The sequence below is a fragment of the Myotis nattereri genome (genome assembly GCF_964212035.1).
Source record: "Myotis nattereri genome assembly, chromosome: 16".
Classification (NCBI taxonomy): domain Eukaryota; kingdom Metazoa; phylum Chordata; class Mammalia; order Chiroptera; family Vespertilionidae; genus Myotis; species Myotis nattereri.
This window is the reverse complement of record NC_138091.1, coordinates 13,222,211-13,244,578: the sequence shown is the minus strand read 5'-3', so window position 1 is coordinate 13,244,578 and position 22,368 is coordinate 13,222,211. Positions and strand designations below refer to the sequence as shown.

The 22,368-nt window shown below is 42.0% G+C and overlaps 1 protein-coding gene across 2 annotated transcripts in view; it reads left to right on the top strand.

The window, feature by feature from the left end:
- Positions 1-11,134: 11,134 nt before the first annotated feature.
- MAP2K4 (mitogen-activated protein kinase kinase 4) overlaps positions 11,135-22,368 on the top strand; it is a 120,260-nt gene continuing 109,026 nt past the window's right edge. The window contains exon 1 of one of the 2 annotated variants that reach the window (XM_081110265.1): positions 11,135-11,314. In XM_081110265.1, the coding sequence (XP_080966391.1) occupies positions 11,203-11,314 (112 nt within the window). In that variant the 5' untranslated portion in view covers positions 11,135-11,202. The remainder of the gene's footprint in view (positions 11,315-22,368) is intronic. The other variant, XM_081110264.1, reaches the window with a different exon arrangement.

The following is a 22,368-nucleotide window of genomic DNA, read 5'->3' as shown; positions in this document are numbered from 1 at the left end:
ACTGGCACTCCCTCTGTGGGAACACATTGACCACCAGAGGGCAGCTCCTGCATTGAGCGTCTGCCCCCTGGTGGTCAGTGCACGTCATAACGACCAGTCATTCTGCTCTTTGGTCGATTTGCATATTAGCCTTTTATTATATAGGATTAAAAAAAATTTTTTTTAAATATATTTTATTGATTTTCCACAGAGAGGAAGGGAGAGGGATAGAGAGTTAGAAACATCGATGAGAGAGAAACATCGATCAGCTGCCTCCTGCACACTCCCCACTGGGCATGTGCCCGCAACCAAGGTACATGTCCTTGACCGGAATCGAACCTGGGACCCTTGAGTCTTCAGGCCGACGCTCTATCCACTGAGCCAAACCGGTTAGGGCGGATTAAAATTTTTAAAAAATGATGAGAGAGAATCATTGATCGGCTGCCTCCTGCATGCCTCCTATTGGGGATCAAGCTCAGGCATGTGCCCTGACTGGGAATCAAACCATGACCTCCTGGTTCATAGGTCTATGCTCAACCACTGAGCCAAACCAGTTAGGCTGAAGACATTTTTGATGGTCATGCCCAGGGGTAGGGGTGTTGGTGCTCTGAACATCTATTGGGTAGAAGCAGAGATGGTGTTAAACCTCCTGTGATGAGCAGGACCTGTAGTGCACCCACAACAAAGCATTGAAGACAAAAATGCCCATAATGCAGAGGCTGATATACCATGATTTAGAGAGAGAAGCAAGAAGATAGTCTCTTATTTAAAGGAAAATATAAAGGAAGGGGGAAATGGAGATGATCTATGGGAAGGCAAAGGTAAACAAAGGCAATAGGAAGTGTAAAATTCTAGTTCTTTATGAAATTTTAGTTATTTATTCATAAAAAATTTGATGTAGTATCATGTGAAAGTCTAACAACTCTAAATTGGTATTAGAGTGTACCTATATTTTGGGAGCTATCAGGGGCAGTATGCCAATTTCTGTCTGATAACTGACACAGAATCAGGGAGAGAATGACTGAATGAAGGAGTTAAAGATGACCTTTTTTGAACTAATGGGAGCTTGTGTCTGAGATAGTTCATATGTTAGAAAGGTCAAAGAAAAATACATCATCAAATATTTTTATATTTGTCAATTTTTAAGGAAAATATTATACATCATTATTGTTTGTTTTGATGCATGCTACTAATGAGATTCAGAATCATTGATTTATTAGCTATTTACATTTATTTACATTTTACTTATGTCTACTGCATTGTTGGTGTTCATTCATTGGTTATTGTGCTGTTTAGATATTAAAATAAATTAAAGTTTGTGTGCCACTTTTGTATTACAAACAAACAAAAATATGATGTGCTCTTGCAGTATAATGGTTGATAGTTTTCAGAGATATCTTTAGAGCATCTGACTAATATAAGGTAAGTTACATTTTGCTAAGTGTCCACTTTGTCTTTTTGTAAAACCAAATTCAGATTTTTATTGTTCTTATGACATCTTTCCTGCTTATTAACATTTTTGTGCTATGTGTAGCATATAACTTTATTGTCAATTCTGATGTTGAGTAATTCATTTTTAACATTGCAAAAATAGATAAATTTTTGTGCCCAGCAATAATTCTGCAATTAGTCTATGTAGCGGATAAAGTACTTCAGCAAAAATTAATAGGAATTTTTTAGTATTTTATTTTATTTATTTTCCTTTTTAAAAAAATATTTATTGTTGAGAGTATTATAGATGTCCTCCCTTTTTTTCCCTATTGCTCCCCTCCAACCAGTTCCTGCCCCACCCCAGGTTGTCACCACTCTATTGTCTGTGTCCATAGGTACTGCATATATCTATATAAGATCTTTAGTTAATCTCTTCCCGTACTACCCCCTTCCCACTGAGATTCATCAGTCTGTTCCATGTTTCCATGCCTCTGATTCTACTCTATTCATCAGTTTATTTTGTTCATTAGATTCCTTATTCATTTATTTTGATTTTTAGATTCAATTGTTGATAGAAATGTATTTATTGCCCATTTTATTGTTCATAGTTTTTTTTTTTTCCTCATCATCTTCTTCCTCTTCCTCCTCTTCTTAAAGGATACCCTTCAACATTTCATGTAATATTGATTTGGTGGTAATGAACTTCTTTAGCTTTTCTTGTCTGTGAAGCTCTTTAACTGATTCTCAATTCTAAATGTAGCTTTGCTGGGTAATCTTGGTTGTAGGTCCTTACTATTCATCATTTTGAATATTTCTTGCCACTCACTCCCTTCTGGCCTTCAAAGTGTCTGTTGAGAAATCAGCTGACAATTGTATGGGCCCTCCCTTGTAGGTAACTAACTACTTTTCTCTTGCTGCTTTTAAGATTCTCTTTGTCTTCGCATTTTAATTATTATGTGTCTTGATGTGGGCCTCTTTGGGTTCCTCTTGTTTGGAACTTGTTAGTCCATTTCTTTCACCAGATAGGGGAAGTTTTCTGTTATTATTTCTTTAAATAGGTTTTCAATATTGTGCTCTCTCTTCTCCTTCTGGTACTCCCATAATGCAAATGTTGGTACGTTTGAAGTTGTCCCAGAGGTTCCTTACACTATCTTCATATTTTTGGATTCTTTTTTTCTTTTTGCTCTTCGAATTGGGTGTTTTTGCTTCCTCATATTCTAGATCATTGATTTGATTCTCATAATCCTCTATTCTACTGTTGAATAAAAATTATTCTTTATTTCAATTACTGTGTGCTTAATTTCTGACTGGCCCTTTTTCATGTCTTTGTTATTCTCACAAAGATCCTTGAAAGTCTCACTAAGTCCCTTGCAGCTCTCATTAAGTCCCTTGAGTAACCTTATAACCATGGTTTTGAACTCTGTATCTAGTAGTTAGCTTGCTTCCATTTCTTTCATTTGTGACACGTTTCTCTGTCTCCACATTTTGGTTGCTTCCTTGTGTTTGTTTCTATGTATTAGGAAGAGCTGCTATGTCTCCTGGAATTGGTAGAGTGGCCTTGTGTAGTAGGTGTCCTGCAGGGCCAAGTAGCTCAGCCTCCCCAGTCATCTGAGCTGGGCACTCTAGGTGTACCCCTGTGTGGGCTGTGTGAACAGCCTTGTTGTAGTTGAGTCTTAATTGCTATTGGCGTCACTGGGAGGAGTTGACCTCCAGGCCAATTGGCTGTGAGGACCAGCTGTGACTACAGTGGAAGTGCTGCTGTGTAGGAGACACACCTATGGAGCAGGGCTTGTTTCAGTGGGCTTTGGTGTTCATTGAGTTTGCGCCTTGAGTGTATTGCTTGTGGATCTATAGAGTTGTAATCTGGTATAGTCTGAAGTTTTCCATTGAGTGTACTGGCTCTGGGGTCTCCTAGGAGGTGCAAAGTCAGCAACTGCCTGGGGTCATCCAGCAGGAGCTACAGAGAGATCTGCAGATGGCTGCTACTTGCATTGGGCTTGTAAGTGCCCAGGTGAGACCCAGCACCCAGCTGTAAAGAAGGCAGGCTGGTGCTAATGCTGGGTCTTGGGCTGTTTATTGAAAGATTTGGGGCCGCTGATGTCAGCTGCTGCTTGTTTGAGAGATTTTAGCAAGTCTGAAGCCTGAGCCAGGACAGGCCATTCATATGAAAAAGCTGCTGCACATAGCTTGGGTGGGGCTGTAAATTGAATGGGGTGGGGTCTCAGAGAATTATCAGGGCAGAAAGAACAGTGTGGGCCACACTGATGAAAACTCAGATATGACTGCCAGTCAGCTCTGTGATGGGGAGATCCCAGCACAGGAACAATGATCCCTGCGAGCACCCCCATATGGGAGAAAGCCACCCCCGAGTTTTCATCTAAATGCCAGACAACCCAGCTCCTTCTCGTTTGTACCTGGATCCCCCAAAGCAATCACCTGGCACTGGAGCTCAGAGGGAATAGGGACCATGTAAGCCATGCACCAGCCCTTTAAAAGGAACTGCTTGGGTCTCCAGCAGCCTCAGTGTCATTCAGCCACACTCCCTGCTGGTTTTTACAGCTGGTAACTTCTCTTTCCAGCTCTGGAAACTTGGGCTGGAGGTTTGGTGTGGGGCTTGGACCCCTTGCTTCTCAAGGGAGGCCTCTGCCATGGAGATATCCCTTCCAATTAACAAAATGCCAAACATGGGAGTTAGCCTGTTCTGTGCCTCCGTCCCTCCTCCTAGTCTCAATGTACTTTCTTCTTTACTTCTCTTGTTGTAGGACTTTCATTCAGCCAGATTTCAGGCAGTCCTGAATGATGATTGCTCTGTATTTTACTGGTAATTTTGATGTGGTTGTGGGAGGTAGCAAATACCTATGCTGTCTTCTTGGTTCTCTAATAAAAGTTTAGGTACCCATTTCTGATCATTAGAGCAATCCAAAAACTCTGTGTGTAGCTATGGTAAAATAGGTAGATTATAGTAAGTGCTGACTAAGATGTGGAGTAACTGGAACACTCATACACTGCTGGTGGGAATGTAAAATGAATGGTTCAGCAAGTCTGGCAGTTCTTCAAGTGGTTGAACATAAAGTTACCATATGATCCAGCAATTCCACTCTGAGGTATGTACATAAAAGGTTAGAAAACGTATATCCATACAAAAACTTGTACACAAATGTTCATGGCAGAATTATTCATAATAGTCAAAAGGTAGAAACACTCAAAATTTCCATCAGTGGGAATACAAAAAAAAAGTGCTATATTCATACGATGGAATATTAGTCAGCCATGAAAAGGAATGAAGTACTGATACAGGCTATCAATATGGATGAGCCATAAAAATGTTAACTTCAGTGAAAGAAATCAGATAGAAAAGGCCACATATTGTATGATTTAATTTATATAAAATGTCTAGAATAGGCAAATCAGTGGGGACATGAAGCAGATTAGTGGTTGCGTAAAGCTGGAGTGTGGGAGGTTGGGGCCAATGGTTGAGCCCCAACATAAAAAGAGCCTACAAATGGTATAGAGTTTCTTTGGGAGGAGTGATGAAAATATTTTAAATTTGTTTATCATGAGGGTTGTACAACTTCATGAATATACTAAAACTCACTGAATTGTACACTTCATTATATGGTATATGAAATATATATAGCTCAATATACCTTTTTTTAAAAAAACCAATGAAACAAAAAAATGTTACTAAATTCAAACCAGATACTTTTACTTAATCTCAAAAACAAAAACCAAAACCACAATATCTTCCCTTAAGTAGTTATTAAATTCTACGATATTGAGTTAGTCAGAGATGCTTGTGTGGTCTCATGCAAACCCACAGTGACCTATGTCCTCACACATGAGGACCCTGCATGGCTGTCCCTGAGATGATGTCTTTCTTTTATTATTATTATTGTTTTAAAAATATTTTTATTGATTTCAGAGAGGGAGGGAGAGGGAGAGATAGAAACATCAATGATGAGAAAGAATCATTGATCGACTGCCTCTTGCAGCCCCCACACTGGGAATTGAGCCCGCAACGCGGGCATGTGCCCTGACCTGGAATTGAACCATGTCCTCTTGGTTCATAGATCCACACTCAACACTGATCCATTTCCGCCAGTCCAGGCTGATTCTTTTTTTTTTTTTTAATAATTTTTTTCTTTATTGACTAAGGTGGTACATATGTGTCCTTCTCCCCCCATTGTGGCCCCCACCCACTCATGCCCTCACCCCCCCCTGGTGTCTGTGTCCATTGGTTAGTCTTATATGCATGCATACAAGTCCTTTGGTTGATCTCTCCCTCTTATCCCCACCCTCCCCTACCTTCCCTCTGAGGTTTGATGGTCTGATCGATGCTTCTCTGTCTCTGGATCTGTTTTTGTTCATCAGTTTATGTTGGTCATTCCTTTTGTTTGTTTGTTTTGTTTTGTTAATCCTCACTTGAGGATATTTTTTCCATTGATTTTTAGAGAGAGTGGAAAGAAAGGGAAGGAGACAGAGATGTGAGAAACACATCAATTAGTTGCCTCCCACATGTGCTCTGACCAGGGCTGGGGATCAAGCCAGCAACCTGTACATGCCCTTGATCGGAATCCAACCCAGGACCCTTCAGTCCACAGGCTGATGCTCTACCCACTGAGCCAAACTGGCTAGGGCTGATTCCTTTCTTTTAGATGAGGAGTTTCAATATGTCCTGATTTTTATAAGAAAACTACCCAATTAGGCAAATTAGTTAGACAAATTTATTCTTAGTCATTGGAGATTTTATTATTTAGTTTGTAAGATTAGCTCTAGGGGGCAATATAATTTAGCAATATGTTTAATTTTTGTGTGATTTTTAGATTTTAAATTGTTTTTCATTTCCACCTGAAAGTATAAAAAATTCAAACATACAGTTGAAAAAATTGTACTTAACATCAGCCAACCCACCACCTAGATTTTACCATTAACATTTCATTTTGCTGATTTGGGCACATATCTATCCACCAACTTATCTCACTTTTCTTTCATTCATCTCTCTTGTTACTGACATATTTCAAACTAAACTGCAGATAGCAGTACATGTCCTCTTGAATACTTTAGCATCTATGCTATTAACTAGAATTCAATATTTATTTATTTATTGTTTTTTCTTTCAAGGTATAATTTATATACATTGAAGCAGACAAACACCAGCATTATTTGCTGCATTTGACAAGTGCAAACATTTGTGTCCCCCAAACCCCTATCAAGGTGTAGAGAATGATCATTCCTTTTGAAAGACCCTTCCTGCCCCTTTCCAGTCAATCATGCTGCATTCTGTCCCCTCCCCGTCTCCGGCCAAACACATATGCCCACTGTTTTCTTTTTTCCAATTTAGTGCCTTTAAAAAATTACTGCGAATAGAGAAACAGAATACAAAATATGAGGACAGGCTGTAGGCATAGTCTTAACAGATGAGAATCATATCTTCTCTTTGATAGCATAAACCAGTCAAACTTCCTACATGCCCTTTATTTTCAATTACATGCAATGTTCAACCAATTTCCAGAAACCTGCCCAGCGTGTAGCCCTCTGCCTAGAGAGGCAAAAGCAGTCATTGCATGGCCTGGTTTTGAGCTCTCAGTGATTTGGGAATGGACAGAAGATGATGGATTGTGCTCAAAGCCCACTGCTCAGCATTTACAGGGAATACCTGATGATTGTTCCAGCCAAATAGAAGTGTCTGACCCTTCTTATTATCTTCTCAGAGGCTGAAATTGGGATCTTAAGGTGAAATCCAGTTGTCACTTACTTTTAATTTATTTGGAACATGAATTGAAAAATGACTTCTTGCCCTAGCCCGTTTGGCTCAGTGGATAGAGCATTGGCTTGTGGACTAAAGGGTCCTGGGTTCTATTCCTGTCAAGGGCACATGCTTGGGTTGCAGGCTTGATCCCCAGTAGGGGCCATGCAGGAGACAGCTGATCAATGATTCTCTCTCATCATTGATGTTTCTATCTCTCTCTCTCTCTCCCTCTCCCTTCATCTCTGAAATCAATAAAAAAATATATTTTTAAAAAAGGAAGAAAAATGTCTTCTTAATCTAACCACTGAGACAGATGTATCAAAAAGAACCGGCAAGCTAGATTTCTAAACAGAGGTGCTCTAAGCAGGGGAAATACAGATGTTACTCTCCTCTCCATCCTCTGTCAGGGCAGGACGCTCTGATCTTGCCATCAATTATTGATATCAATGGTCTTAACCTGTTATTCCCATCCTCTAGTGCAGTGGTTCTCAACCTTCCTAATGCCGCGACCCTTTAATACAGTTCCTCATGTTGTGGTGACCCCAATGTCATTGTTACAAATTGAACATAATTAAAACATAGTGATTAATCACAAAAACAATATGTAATTATATATGTGTTTTCCGATGGTCTTAGGCGACCCCTGTGAAAGGGTCGTTTGACCCCCAAAGGGGTTGCGACCCACAGGTTGAGACCCGCTGCTCTAGTGGGAAGGAAAAGTCACTACATGACAGAGCCAAGAATTTTATGCCCATTTGGGGATTTTCCTAAGGAGCTCTTATAAATGTGAATTTGCTGGTTATTGATACACATTACCTAATTGCCTTTCCTTCTCCCCAAAGATTATGCCAATTGTTATTATTATTATTATTACTAAAAAGGCTACACTTCTTTTAAGCCATTCATTGTTTTGAACCATTTGTGAGTTAGGTAGGGCTGCCATAACAAAGTATCACAGACTGTGTGGGTTAAAAAACAGAAATTCATTTTCTCACAGACCTGAAGGCTGGAATTCTAAGATAAAGGTGTTGGTGGGGCTGGTTTCTTCTGAGGCCTCTCTCCTTGTAGATGGCCCTTTCTCCCTGTGTCCTCACACAGCCTTCCCTCTGTGTGTTTGTCTGTGTCTTAGTCTCCTGATAAGAACATCAGTCTTATCAGAATGGGGTTCACTCATATGAGCTCATTTTGCCTCAATTATCTCTTTAAAGGACTTATTTCCAAATATAAGAACTTTCTGAGGTATTGGGAGCTAGGATGTCAACATACAAATATTTGGGGAACACAACTCAGTCTATAACAAACCATAAAATACTTAAGGGAAAAACTTCATAAACCCATAAGAAAAATATGAGCGAAGCAAAAATATGAAAATGTAAAAATCTCATAACTTCATCAGTTTGAACAAGTCAAGGTCCTTTCTGATTTTGCCCATATGCAGACCTCATTGATGGTTCTTTTTCCAGACTCTTATCCAGCAGTTTACAATGCAAACATCAATGCAAGTGTTCTGTCAGTTTTTTTAAGTATATATATTTTTTATTTTTATTGATTTCAGAGAGGAAGGGTGAGGGAAAGAGAGATAGAAACATCAATGATGAGAGAGAATCATCAATTGGCTGCCTCTTGCATGCTCCCTGCTGAGGATTGAGCCCGCAACCCAGGCAATGTGCCCTGACTGGGAATCGAACCGTGACCTCCTGGTTCATAGGTCAACACTCAAACCACTGAGTCACTCCAGCTGAACTGGGTTTTATCACAAATCCAGCATTAGGTATTATTAAATAAAATATAAAAATCCAAATTAGTTATATATCACTCTTTTAATTTTCCTGAATGAATGTCCTAGGTTGAATGCTTTCCTTAAGTTTATTTGTTGTATATATTTTTCTTATTTAAGTTTATTTCACTATATCAGGTTTTTCTTACTTTATTAAATTTCATTTGGACAAACTTAAGTGTAACCTATACATAGTCTAAAACAATATCGGCAAACTGTATGTTTTTTTTTTTTAATATTTTATTGATTTTTTACAAGAGGAAGGGAGAGGGACAGAGAGTTAGAAACATCAATGAGAGAGAAGCATCAATTAGCTGCCTACTGCACAGCCCCTACTGGGGATGTGCCTGCAACCAAGGTACATGCCCTTGACCGGAATCGAACCTGGGACCCTTCAGTCCCCAGGCCGATGCTCTATCCACTGAGTCAAACCGGTCAGGGCAAACTGTATGCTTAAGAAAATTTTTTTTCTGGTAGTTGCCTAATCTGTACCATTGCCTCTAGGATTTCTAGTAAAGAATCAGTAAGTTTCTATTACAGAAATACGTATAATTTGAAAAGGGGGCTTGTAGCACTTTACATAGGCTATGCATATGTTAATTGTCCACATCAAAGAATGGGGAGGGATTCTAGAACTAGAAACAAGAAATGAGACACACACACACACACACACACACACACAACAGTGACATTTAGGCAACAGGAACTGATGGGGAACCCTACTGGCAGGTACTGGAATAAAATGTCAGAAAATGGTTCAAATTGAACTATTTGGCATCTGGTTATCCTGCAATTGGAGCTTAGCGATGACAGGATCCTGCACTGGGTTCATTTGCCAGCAAACTAAGGGGCCACTGATGCTTTTTCTCAGTATATCAAAGTGTGGAAATGCAAGGTGTGTGTTACTCTATTTTTCTGCATTAATCTTTTCTAATCTTTGGCAAGTTGTGTTGATGTTTTGAAAGAAGAATCTCATTTGATTATTGATGGTAGCTCTTCCAGGCACTAAAAAGTAAGCCCCACAGAAAAGAAAGCCATCTACCAATCTTTACTTTAACAGGGGACACTAGTAGGGAGCCAGGTGTCTCCTTTTCTTTTGTCATGTGTTATGTCTCTTCTATCAGCACCAGGCAGATGATGTAGATAGCAAAAAAAAAAAAAAAAAAAAAAAAAAAAAAAAAAAAAAAAAAAAAAGTCTCTACTCTGCGCTGACCAGTCTGAATGGGAAACTTCCCTTTCTGGTTCTGGTAAAATTTCTCCTTGAAGGAGCCCACATTTAGGATCCCCCAGGACCAGCAGGAGCAAGGTGGGCTACTGACTCCTTAGATGGGGGATTTGGCCATTTTTATAATGATTTGGATTTGGACATATTGTTCAGTCAGCCAAACCCTCTGAGGGGAGTGGCAGATGGAATGTAAAGGCTCTCCACTTAAGGACACCTTCCAGCTCTCACCTTCAATTTGTCTTTATTGCTCCTATCTGTAGCCACTGCCAGCATCTGAGCAATGAAGTTGATGGCTGAGGTTGGGTTTGGAAAAAGAAAGCGGACTCTTTTGATTGAGGACCCATTTCCAGCATGCTATGAGGAAGTCCGAGCACAGGTAATGTCTGGGTGGAAGGAGGTTGGAGAAGGAGATCATGGTATATATGTATATTACCTAGGGATATAATTAAATTGTAGATTCTGATTCAGTAGTTTTGGGATGCAGGAGTTTGGGACCGCCCAACTCCCACCAAAAAAGGCAAAGAGAGGGTGGGGTGCTAGGTGGGGCTTCACAGGAGTTTCAGATGGAACCAGAGCTAGAGCCAACTGCCCCCTGGAAGGTCCCTGTAATCGCTTAGACAAGCAACATGATCCCTGGGGTCCCTTTCAGCTTCTCCATTCTGATTTTGGGTTCTGAAATCTAACAAGTGGGTTCTTAAACTTCTGGGGTCACAGACATCTGTGGGAACGATACAAGCTAGGTATCCTCTTGTTTCCCCAAATACACACACACTCCTTATTCTGCAAAGCGCTTTAGGCCCCGCGGGCGGCCCCGCAGCCCGGGTGCAGAACTTCTGCCCGCCCCGCTTTCGGGGGTTGCACCCGCGACCTGGGCGGGTCCAGGGCTCAGCATCTGGCGCGGCTCCGCGTCAGCCCGGGCGTGGGCGTGGCCACAGCGGGCGTGGGCGTGACCACGGGCGGAGACCACGCCCCTCGCCGAGGAAAGGCCGAGCTTGCTGCATTGCAGCCGCCGCGGCGCCGCTCGGCTCCTCACTCCCAACAATGGCGGCTCCGAGCCCGAGCGGCGGCGGCTCCGGGGGTGGCAGCGGCAGCGGCTCCCCGGGCCCCATGGGGTCCCCGGCGCCGGGCCACCCGGCCGTCAGCAGCATGCAGGGTAAGGAGCGCGGCAGCGCCGAGACCCCGGCTCCCCGGCGCGGCCGTCGGCGGCGTCGCGGCCTGTCGCCCCGCGCGGACGCCCCCCGACCCGCCGGGGCAGCCCCCGGAGCCGCCGCGCCGGCCCCCCGCCCACCCCCGCGGCTTCCCGCGCCGGGCCTGCCGCGGCGGCTCGGCCCGGATCCGGCTGGGGCTCGCGCAGGCCCCGGCCGCGGCCTCCGCCCGCGCTCGGCCCTGGGCCTGCCCGACGCCCCCGCGGTCCCCGGCCCACCTGGCGGGAGCGCCCCGCCGCGGCGGCTTACCTGGCGCGCCCCGCCCGCCGGCCCCGGACGCGGGCTCGGGCTGCGGCGGCGGGGGCGGCGGGGGTGGCGGGGCCTGGCCGCGCTCCCGGGGCGCCCAGGTAGGCGGCGGCGGCGGCGGCGTCCCTGCCCGCGCCCTCGGCCCTCGGCCCGCTCCCTCGCTTGGTCCCGCCGCCGCCCGGCCTCGCGCAGGGCCATCTTGGTTCCCTTCGGCCACCGCTGCAGCCGGACCCGGGTTGACCTCCGGGCTCCGCGGTCCGGTGGGACCTGCGTTTCCAAACTTATGCGGGGTCTCGGCGAGCAGGGAGGGGGTGGGGGTTGCTCGGGCCTGTGCCACCTGGAAGGTAGTGAGACAGCCACTGGCCTGGTAGCAGCCATTTATTCCGGCCCGGGGATCCCAGTGTGAGCCTTGCGTGCAGAAAGGAATAGATAAGGAGTGGGTTCGGGTGTTGGAGAGGCAGGAGAGAGGAAGGCAGGGGTCAAGGTGCGCTGTGCAGTGTCTGGACCTCGGAGGCAGCCTCCTAAGGGATGGCTTTCCCCCCTGGAAATGCTTATTAGCCGCGTGTGGCCCTTGACAGCGGTCCTGTGAAAACACCAGGCCCCAGCCCATCAGGGACCGTTTCCTTGACTTTACTGGGGAATTTCGAGGAGCAATGCTATTTTTAAAAAAGGGAATCTCAGAAATGTCTTGACAGCTTTAGCAAACTGCTTAGCTCAATTATTAGCAGAATCAGGTGGAGTGCTCCTGGTAGTGTGACCATAGTTATTCTTTGATTAAAATCTTCCTAAAGGGCTCCTCCTGGGTCCCTCTGAACTGGGTGTCTAGTTAAGATCATTTACTGATTATTTCATGTGTGTGAGAACGTGTGTGATTCAGGAAGCAGAGACAGGGTTGTATTCATTTTTATAATCCTGTCACCCTCCCCAGGAGGCGATTTTAATATACATAAAGAACAGCGATAGATATAGAGAGAGGATGATGTCAGAGCTCAGGACACTTTCTGTGCAGGCCCTCAGGTAATTAATTCAGATTGAATTAGTTATTGGATGCCACTGTGTTGCAAATCACAGCATACAGCCGAAGTGCAATTTGGGTTTCCTGATCTTACAGCTTTACAGCTTAGTTGTTGGTGGGAGATGAAACAGCAAAACGACAATTTAGGATTGTAATGCTTATCCAAAATGGATGACATGAAAATAATGTGATTTTGGGTGGTGGTGGTTTTTTTTGGGGGGGCGGGGAGGGGAGAAGGGGGAGAGAGGAGTTGACCTGTCTCTTATATTGGAGAAGAGACTTCCAATTCTCAGCAGAAAGAACCATTTGTGTGAAGTTTCCAAAGTGGGAAAGAGCTTGGAATAGTCTAGGAATTCAAAGGAAGTCATTGCATTGAGGAATTATTCTGATGCTCTCCATTCTTCCTTCCCCAACCCTGTGTTTGTATCCTAGTAAGCTAAACTTTTTAATAAGCTGAACTCACTTTAAAAGGGAGGAGGCTTCAAACTTTTCCTTTAATTATCGATGAATTTTCTTTTATCAGTACTGTGTGTAGGCTTGATTGATTCAGGAACCTGGTATGTCAGTTCTTAACCTCTTCTGATTATTCAGAATGAAGAGATGTGTTTGAAATTCTCAGGATGTTGTCTAGCTGAGTTCAGGTTATAAAACATGAGCTTAAGCAGCAATTTAGGATCTCTCTTTTTTGTTTGTTTTGTAATATTAAAGCCTACCCTCCAATACTTCATCTACCAAGACCTTTAGCTTTAGGTCAGACTTCATAGAGATGGTCCCTAAAAGATGTATTTACACCCCCTTCCCACCATTTGCTTCTATTTGCCACCCAAATATTGCTTTTCGGGGAGTTGTTAATGACCATGCTCTTTCAAACAGCGGGACTCAGTTTTGGGACGTAATGGAAAGCATTTCATATAACAGATAGTGGTCCTTTTGTGTGATAAGCACTGCATGGGGCACTGGATAACTCTGCACACCTTTTCCCAACTTGGACCATTCTTGATGTTTGTGACTCAGGAGTGGTCCAAGTTAGGAAGTATTGTTTGCTTTTTTAATATATTTTTAACATTGATTTCAGAGAGAGAAAAGATGAGGGAGAAATAGAAATATCAATGATGAGAGAGAAAATCATCAACTGGCGGTTGCCTCTTACATGCCCCTGCTGGGGATTGAGCCCCCAACCCAAGCATATGCCCTAACTGGGAATCATGAACTCCTAGTTTATGGGTCAACGCTCAACCACTTGAGCACACCAGCCAGGCTGGGAAGTATTGTTTTCTTAATATCATAATGCTTACGAGCCAGAGCTCTGGAGTCCTGGATTTGAATCCCATATCAGGACTTAAGATATTTGTGACCATGGGCAAGATATTTAACCTCTTCAAGCCACAGTTTCTCAATTGGAAAGTAGGATTAATGCTTACCTCACTGGTACTCTGAGAATACATATAAATATATGCATGGGACTGGCATATACTAAGGGTGCTATACATGTTAGCCATCATCATTGGTAAAAACAACAATACTTTTATTTATAATGGTCTCATTAATGGTCTCTTTCATTATTAATAGACGAGTCCCTAACCGCTCATGATCCACTCAGTTTCTTAAGCTTCATTATTAATGGGTCCTGTCTTTCTCTTTAACCTGTTGATTTCCATTTTTTCACTATTGAGCATTCCCCTTCAGAATATGCTTGATGAATCTTTATTCTACCTGGGTTCAGGTAACTGTTCTGCCATATACAAGCTCTGTGACCTTGGGGAAATTACCCACCTTTTCTGAACTGAGTATTTCATCTGTTAAAATAGGAATAATACCTACCTTATAGGGCTATCATGAGAATTACAGTAGAGTAATGAATGTGAAAGTGCTTTGAAAATAATAAGTATATAAGAATTGTTATCAGAGATGATAACCTGCTTTAGTTACTAGTCACTTAAAATGTAATAGATGTAAAAGATCTCATAAACACAAGAAGTTAAATTTATTATAGAAGAAAAAGCAGGGAAATATTAAAAAAACTAAGAAATGTCAGTTTTTTAAAACTTAAAAAATTGCTTAGAATCAATAATTGATTCTCAAAAACATGGAGGCATTTGTAAAGTACTTGTTATAGGAAATACAGAATATGTTGTAGGTGCCTCTGATTCTCTTGATATGCTAGTTTAAACAGTTATTCCTTTTTTCTTGGTAGGTTTCAAATATAGATGTATAACAAAACTTAGGGACATTTTATAAATATCAATTGAAGTAACTGATAGTGAGATTCTACTTTTAAAAAACATTCAAAACTTTCAAGTATAATGAAGCATATCTGTTAAGAAAAAGTGAACATTTAAAATCAATATGCTTTTTCTTACAATAATATTGGAATATATACAATATGTATGAGATGCCCTATGTGTGATTCTATTGGACTATCTATTCACCATTTAGTCTGTGGTTTTCAAGAACCACAGGAGGGTGCCTTTATCTTAATTTTAAAGAACTGAATTGTGTGGACATTGGTTATACATAGTTCTAAATCCTAGAATTGCTTGCCTTTCTCTGTATTGCATACTATTTCTTTTACCATTTATTTGCTATAACCTGATACCATTCCAGCTCAGAAAATTAGTTCCCTCTGAAAGCACATATTGCATTCTCTATGTTCCCTTAAAAATGAGAGCAACCCTAGTGTTCAGTTTTTTTTCTCACTTGAGGATGTTTATTGATTTTTTAGAGAGAGAAGAATGGGAGGGAGGGAGGGAAAAACATTAATGTGAGAGTGAAACATTGATCATTTGCTTCTTGTACTTGCTTCAAGTACGGATTGAACCAGAAACCTACGTATGTGCCCTGATAGGGAATTGAATTCACCATCGTTTGGTGTATGGGACAGCACTCCAACCAACTGAGCCACCTGGCCAGGGTCCTAGTGTTAAAAATTAAAATGTAGAAAAACATTGCTTTTAGTATACTTCTTTTATAACATTTCCTTTTAATGTATCTTATCACAGTGAATGTATGCTGAAAGTTGTTGAAAGTGGGATATTAGTTAATCCTGTATTTTGAGTCATGTGTTCTTTTTTTGTGAAGTTCTTTCTTTTTAAAAAAATATATTTTTATTGATTTCAGAGAGGAAAGGAGAGGGAGAGATAGAAACATCAATGATGAGAGAGAATCATTGATTGGCTGCCGCCTGCACGGATCAAGCCTGCAACTTGGTCATGTGCCCTTGACCGGAATTGAACACTGGACCCTTCAGTCCGCAGGCCGACGCTCTATCCACTGAGCCAAACCGGCTGGGCATCATGAAGTTCTTTTTAAAATTATGTTTCTTTTACCTAATTTGAGAAGCTGGATTGATTTGGGCCCATAGAATTTTCCTTATTTTTCGGGGTCTGGAGATCATAATTAACTTCATCATGCATAATCCAGGTCAATCTCTTTTGCAGTCTCCCTCTCTGGAAGATAGAGATGGCCCAAATGATACAACCTGTGAAACTTTAATTCAGACTTATAATGGGAAACTAATAGTTACAAAAGCTCTTTTTCTCTATCCTTACCTAATTTGATGCTCATATGCATCTGTGAAAGGGTAGTTGGCATAGTCTTCTTTCATAGATCAGGGAAGTGACTTTTAAGTAATTTGCTCTAGTAGAGGTGGGTTTAGACCACCTGTATGACTGATAGCTCTTGTTCTTTTTTCTACTCTACTACACAGGTTCACGTGGTTCTCTGAGCTCTTTTTAAGTCATTTTATTTTTTTAAAATATATTTTTATTGATTTCAGAGAGGAAGGGAGAGGGAGAGAGAGAGATGGAAACATCAATGATGAGAGAGAATCATTGATTGGCTGCTTCCTGCACACTCCCCACTGGGGATCAAGTCTGCAACCTGGGCATGTGCCCTTGACTGAAATCGAACCCAGGACCCTTCAATCCGCAGGCCGACGCTCCGTCCACTGAGCCGAACCAGCTAGGGCTCATTTTAACTGTTCAGAGCTGAGAGAAGAATCTTTGCCAGAAGTGAGGCAGATTCCGGAATAGAAGGGTACGATCACTTTAGGCTTCAGTTAGGGGTGGAACGCTAAGCATTTAGCCACACTTGGGTTGATTTTGGAGCTGTGGTGCTTGTTGATGCTCCTGTATGAAACAGATGTGAACTTGTTGGAAGGTTTCCAGCTGCATTTTGAATTTGGAGGCATTTTGACTGGGAATTTACAAGTAAGTAGAAAACCTGAATTAGGCCTTGAGGCCCAAGAGGTCAGTGTAAAAATGAAAGGTAATAGAACTCTTTGAGCACTATATATAATATATAAAAGAAATTCATTTAGCATAAAAGTTAATACCACGTGTTGCCATCCTGGATAAGTCTGCCATCTGCTTACGGGCATGGGTTAACTTCTAGCCCTTCACCCCCAACTCCAGAAAGTCTTCATGTATCTCTTCATACTTTTAGGTTTGGGAACTAATGGATACTTATAGACAGGATTCAAGGGCAAGGAGCGATAAGATTGGCCTAACCTTGCTATACAGTGAAAAGGAGCACTGGCCAGTAGTTAAACAGAACTCAAGTTGGACCTTTTGAAAGAAGATATCAGTCACAGCTTGATTCTTGAGGATCAATACATCATTCTCACCACAGGGAAAGATGATTGATGTGGATACCACAGTAGTTTTCCACACCATATTTTATCTTACCAAAAATCACTCCAAATTTTAAAAAGGGAAAACAAGGTCAGTGTTGCCAGAGATAGCTCTGCTATGTATTTGACATGCCTGTGTCTGTTCATTGCCTGGCTTTGCAGACAAAGACATTAAGTAGTTCCCCTAATATGTTTGCCAGTATTCCTGGGATCTGGTTTAGGTTCCTGTCGGGGAACCTGGGGAAGTGTTTCCTTTTTGGAGTTGTTAGGGTCCTCAGGACACCAGACAGTGACTAGGAAGGGCTGTAGCAGGAACGTAGAGAGCCCTGGCTCAGTGGCTCAGTTGGTTGGAATGTTGTTATACCAAGAAGTTGGGGTTTGATTCTAGGTTATGGCACATTACCAGGCTTCATCCTGGTTGTGGCTCGTACAGGAGGCCACTAATGATGTTTCACTCTCACATAGATGTTTTCCTCTCCCCCCCTCCTTCCTCTTTGTCTCAAAAAAAATCCTCGAGTAAGGATAAAAAAAAAAATACTAAAAAAAAAAGAAGATGACGTGTAGAGAGTGGTTTGGGGATCCCCAGGCTCTCCAGAGTTCTTCCTTTTTAACTGTCTTAAGTTGACTGGGAATGTAAGGAGAGGGAGGGACTGGCTTTGTGTAGGTTAAGCTGGTCTGGTAGGGAAGGTGCCACAATCATTGCTCACCTGAGGGAGAGGCCAGGAATTATAATGACTGTGATAATATTAACCTGCTTTATTCCAGGCTCTGTGTTGGGCATTTTAGATATATTGCCTTACTTAATCATCACAAAACACATTTCTGTAGTACTATTCTATTTTACAGATGAGAGAATTGAGGCTTGAAGAGGTTAGATACTCTCCCTGGGTGTCCTAGGCTTCATTGAAAAGGCTTGAGGTCCTCACTGGGTAGCTCATTTGGTTAGGCTAGAGCATTGTCCTGAGACACTAAGGTTCCGGGTTCGATCCAAGGTCAGGAGGGCACATACAAGAATCAACCATCAAGTACATAAAAAAGTGGAACAACAAATTGATGTTTCTCTTTCCCTTCTTCTCTCTAAAAAAATTAATTAAAAAGAAAAGAAAAGAAAAGGCTTGAGATGATAATACAGCATTAAAGTTACATAACCAGAGTCAGTCTTTGGCTACAGGGAGGAAAAAGGACTGGCATATTTGACTAATATTTATAAAATCATGAATGGTTCTGGATGATGCAGACAATCTGGAGTTACTAAATTAAGGTGACTCCCTTTTAAGTTTGAGAGAGGTGCAAGGAAAGTTAAAGAAATAACACAGCAGGAAATAAATCGTGTGGAGCCCATTCTGAGTACAGCGGAAGTAGACATTTTGGATAAGCTTAGATAAATTCTTAGCTGAATGATATACTGCGAGTGATTTTGCCAGCATTTTGAGGTTGAAGCTTTAAGGCAGCAAACAACTAGACTTTTCATGTTTGTGTCAGAAGGAAGACTTGGTGGATTGGTCTCTGAGCATGACCCAATAAGGCAGCTCTGAAATTCTTACATTAGTGTGGCTTATTCTGTGTTCACAATCCATTTTCAGTAGTGCCAAAATCCAGGATGTCCAGGAAACCATAAGGAACTACTGAGAAGGTGGGAAACCACTTATGCCCGTGCTTTGCACCTTCCTGGATTATACCATCAGCCGAGAGGAAGGGGAACGGGGGAACTGTAACACCCCATGAGGGCAATTACTCAAGCAAAATTAGGTGTTCGCACACTGTTTTCAAATTCTGAGATAAGATTATGATTTAAGTTCACACTGTAACTAGAACCCTGGTCTCCTGGAATTCATTTCATTTTCTGCTTTATCAAACACTGTTTACCTTTATTTTTGTATATGCTCACACCCATCCTAAACAGCCTTGTAAGCCAGTATGGGCATGCTCACTTTACTTGGTAAATACAGTGGATTGTAGGTTTCCAGGTATGGCCAAGTTAAGTGCTCTCAAGATAGGTAAGAGGGTGAGAATGAGGGGAAAACGTGGGAAAGAGGCTGGGAGAGGCCTAATGACAAAAAAAGGGGGAAAAAGCCCCACGTAGCTTTATTTCTTTTATAGGCATACTAGCTAGCACTCTGCCCAATACATCATTATTTTTAAAATCCTCACCTGAGGATTTTTTTTTTTTTTTGGCATGTGTGCGGTTTTTCTTTGATTCTAGAAAGAGAAGAAGGGAGTGGGGGAGAGAGAGAGAAAGAAACATTAATTGATTGTCTCCTGCACACACCCTGACCAGGGATCAAACCTACAACCTGGATATAGTGCCCTGACTGGGAATCAAACCTGAGACTCTTCAGTGCATGGGATGATGCTCTAACCAACTGAGCCCACCGGCCAGGGTTACCCAATACATCTTGATTTAATGAAAATAAACTTGCCTGGAGCCAGATTAAATGAGACTCAAATTTGAAGGAGAAGATTGTGTGAAGTTAAGTCCCAGGGTACTGGTAACTCAACAGGATAAAAAAGAGGCATCTAAGATTTCAGGAAATAACTGCGTATTAGCAACAGATTCAGCTGATATTTAGTACTTCTGGAGATGTGGGACTTGAAGGATGTGAATGGAAAGACGTCATTTAGACAGAATTTTTGATACAAGGAGACCTAAAAAATCGAACATCTCTGAATGAGTGTTAATGGACTAATTGTAGCATAGCCACAAAGTTGATTTTTATAAAATTGAGGCTAGTGGAAGGTTTCCTCTGCATTACCTTCCCACCCCATCTTTCTCTTTGCAAGAGTGCTGGTTGTCCCCTACAGCCCTCCCTGTCCCTCGGGTGTGATGAGGTAGGAGAGCTCTTTGGTACTTTCCAAATCTGTACTGCAAGCACCAACTTTCTGATCTCTGCAGGTGCTTTTTCATATGTACATAAAATCTCTTTATGAATATAGTCATATAGAGAGTCTATATATACATAGTCTTTTAGAGGTCTAGAAAGATTTAGCTAAATAGCTTTTTATCTGATTTAATTGATACAATTAAACGGAATTCCAAGGAAAAGGTGAGCTATTATGTTCCATTTAGTTTAGCCCTTGCTTGCCTGGTGGACTCTGGGTCAGTTAGCAGTTTAGGAAGTTTTTTCTGAGTGAGAAATAATGCAGACATGGATGTTGGGATGAGGCTTAGAGTCCGTTTACCTGGTTACTTCATCCATAATTAAGTAAAAAGAGCAAGTCTGTAGTTATGCTTTGAGAATTTCACCCCCTTCCTTTTTAGCTACTTGCATTGTTTCTGTACTGGCAGGACTTAAAGTTTTGAGAATTTTTAAGACTTAAAAAAGTGTGCTTAGTGAGTCAGTGGTTGAGCATTGACCCATGAACCAGGAGCTCAGTTTGATTCTCAGTCAGGGCACATGCCCAGGTTGTGGGTTCAGTCCCCAGTAGGGGGCATGCAGGGGATAGCCGATTGATAATTCTGTCTTATCATTGATGCTTCTAGCTCTCCCTCTCCCCCTCTCTCTAAAATCAATAAAAGCATATTTATAAAAAAAAGAAAATGAGGAGCATGGATTTCTCTTATTCCCAATTCATTATAAAGAAAAAAGTGGGCTTAACCTCTAAATGTTAGAACAGTAATTGGTGACATTTTAACATCCTCAGTTACATACACCTTTAAAATTTGTTTCAATTTATTTTGCTTTATTCTGTCACTTATTTTTATACAACCATATGTATAGATCCAACTTACTCTTTTTGTTATTAATCCTCATCCGAGGATGTTTTTCCATTGATTTTTAGAGAGAGTGGAAGGGAGGGGGAGAGACAGAAACATTGATGTGAGAGAGACACATCGATTGGTTGCCTCCTGCAGGTGCCCCCGATCAGGGCTGAGATCGAGCCTGTTACCAAGGTATGTGCCCCTGACTGGAATGGAATCAAACCTGGGACCCTTCAGTATGTGGGCCAATGCTCTGTCCACTGAGCCAAACCAGCTAGGGTCCAACTCAATCTTTTTCATACTTTTCAAATTCTTGTTCCTTTCCCTATTCATATTGCTGTTTTATTTACCTTTTTCCCTCACCTTTTGTTTTTGCTACCTAGCAGCAACTGTTAACTCTGTTTAGAGCTAAAAAGAGAAGAGGGCAAAGGTTTGCCCCTTATTGCATTAAAATTGTTTGTGTTTCATCAGTTCCCTCTCCAGGAAAAGAGGTGCAGCGTCTCTTCCTTCTAGTTGGAGAAGGTGGGCATTCCGCTTCTGCTCTGTGGCTCAGGCTCCTCTGCGCTTGATCCCACTGCTGCTTCCAGAAAGCCAGTTCCTTTTCCTCCTGCCTTGTTTGTGCTCTGCTCATTTATTCAGGAGGCTGGCTGACTTTTAGCTTCTTAGGTTTATAAGACCCATGCATGGGTCTTTGATTTTTTCCTTTCTGAAGTCTTGCTGCTGCTCATCTGGTAAGGTGTCACATACCAAGCTTCAGTGGTGGTGTCTGTGCCCTGCCTCCAGGTTTGCCCCCAGTACTTCTGCCCCATGCGGTCTGTATTCCCACCTCCTCCTGTGTTGCCATTTGTGCCGTTAGGCAGTAAGCAGTGGGTTACTTTTGTCAAAGTAGCTGCACTAGCATTTTTCAGGTTTTCTACATTATCTTTTTGGAATCCCAAGCACTTTCATAACTAGATGGGAAAGACTACTTATACATATTCCTTTAGTCCTGGTTCTTTTTCCTGCAAGTTTTGGCTGAGTTCGTATAAATACAAGCTTGAGTGATACTCATTCTAAATTTACTTTCCCTGTTTTGTTCCCCAAAGCAGTAATAAACACAGGCATAGGTAGACTACTGAAATGAGCTATCCACCCAGTGAACTGGCAGGTGAAAGAATATTTTGAAATGGCTATTTTTTAACTTAATTTTTAAAAAGTGTTTTAATATTGATTTCTAGAGAGAGACGAAGGGAGAGGGGGAGAAAGACAGAAACACCAATGAGAGAGAAACATCAATTGGCCGCCTCCCGCAAGCCCCCAGTGGGATTGAGCCCACAACCTGGGCATGTGCCCTGACCAGGAATTGAACCAGCAACCTCTTGGTGCGTAGAACGCTGCTCACTCAACTGAGCCACACTGCTGGGCAGAGAGG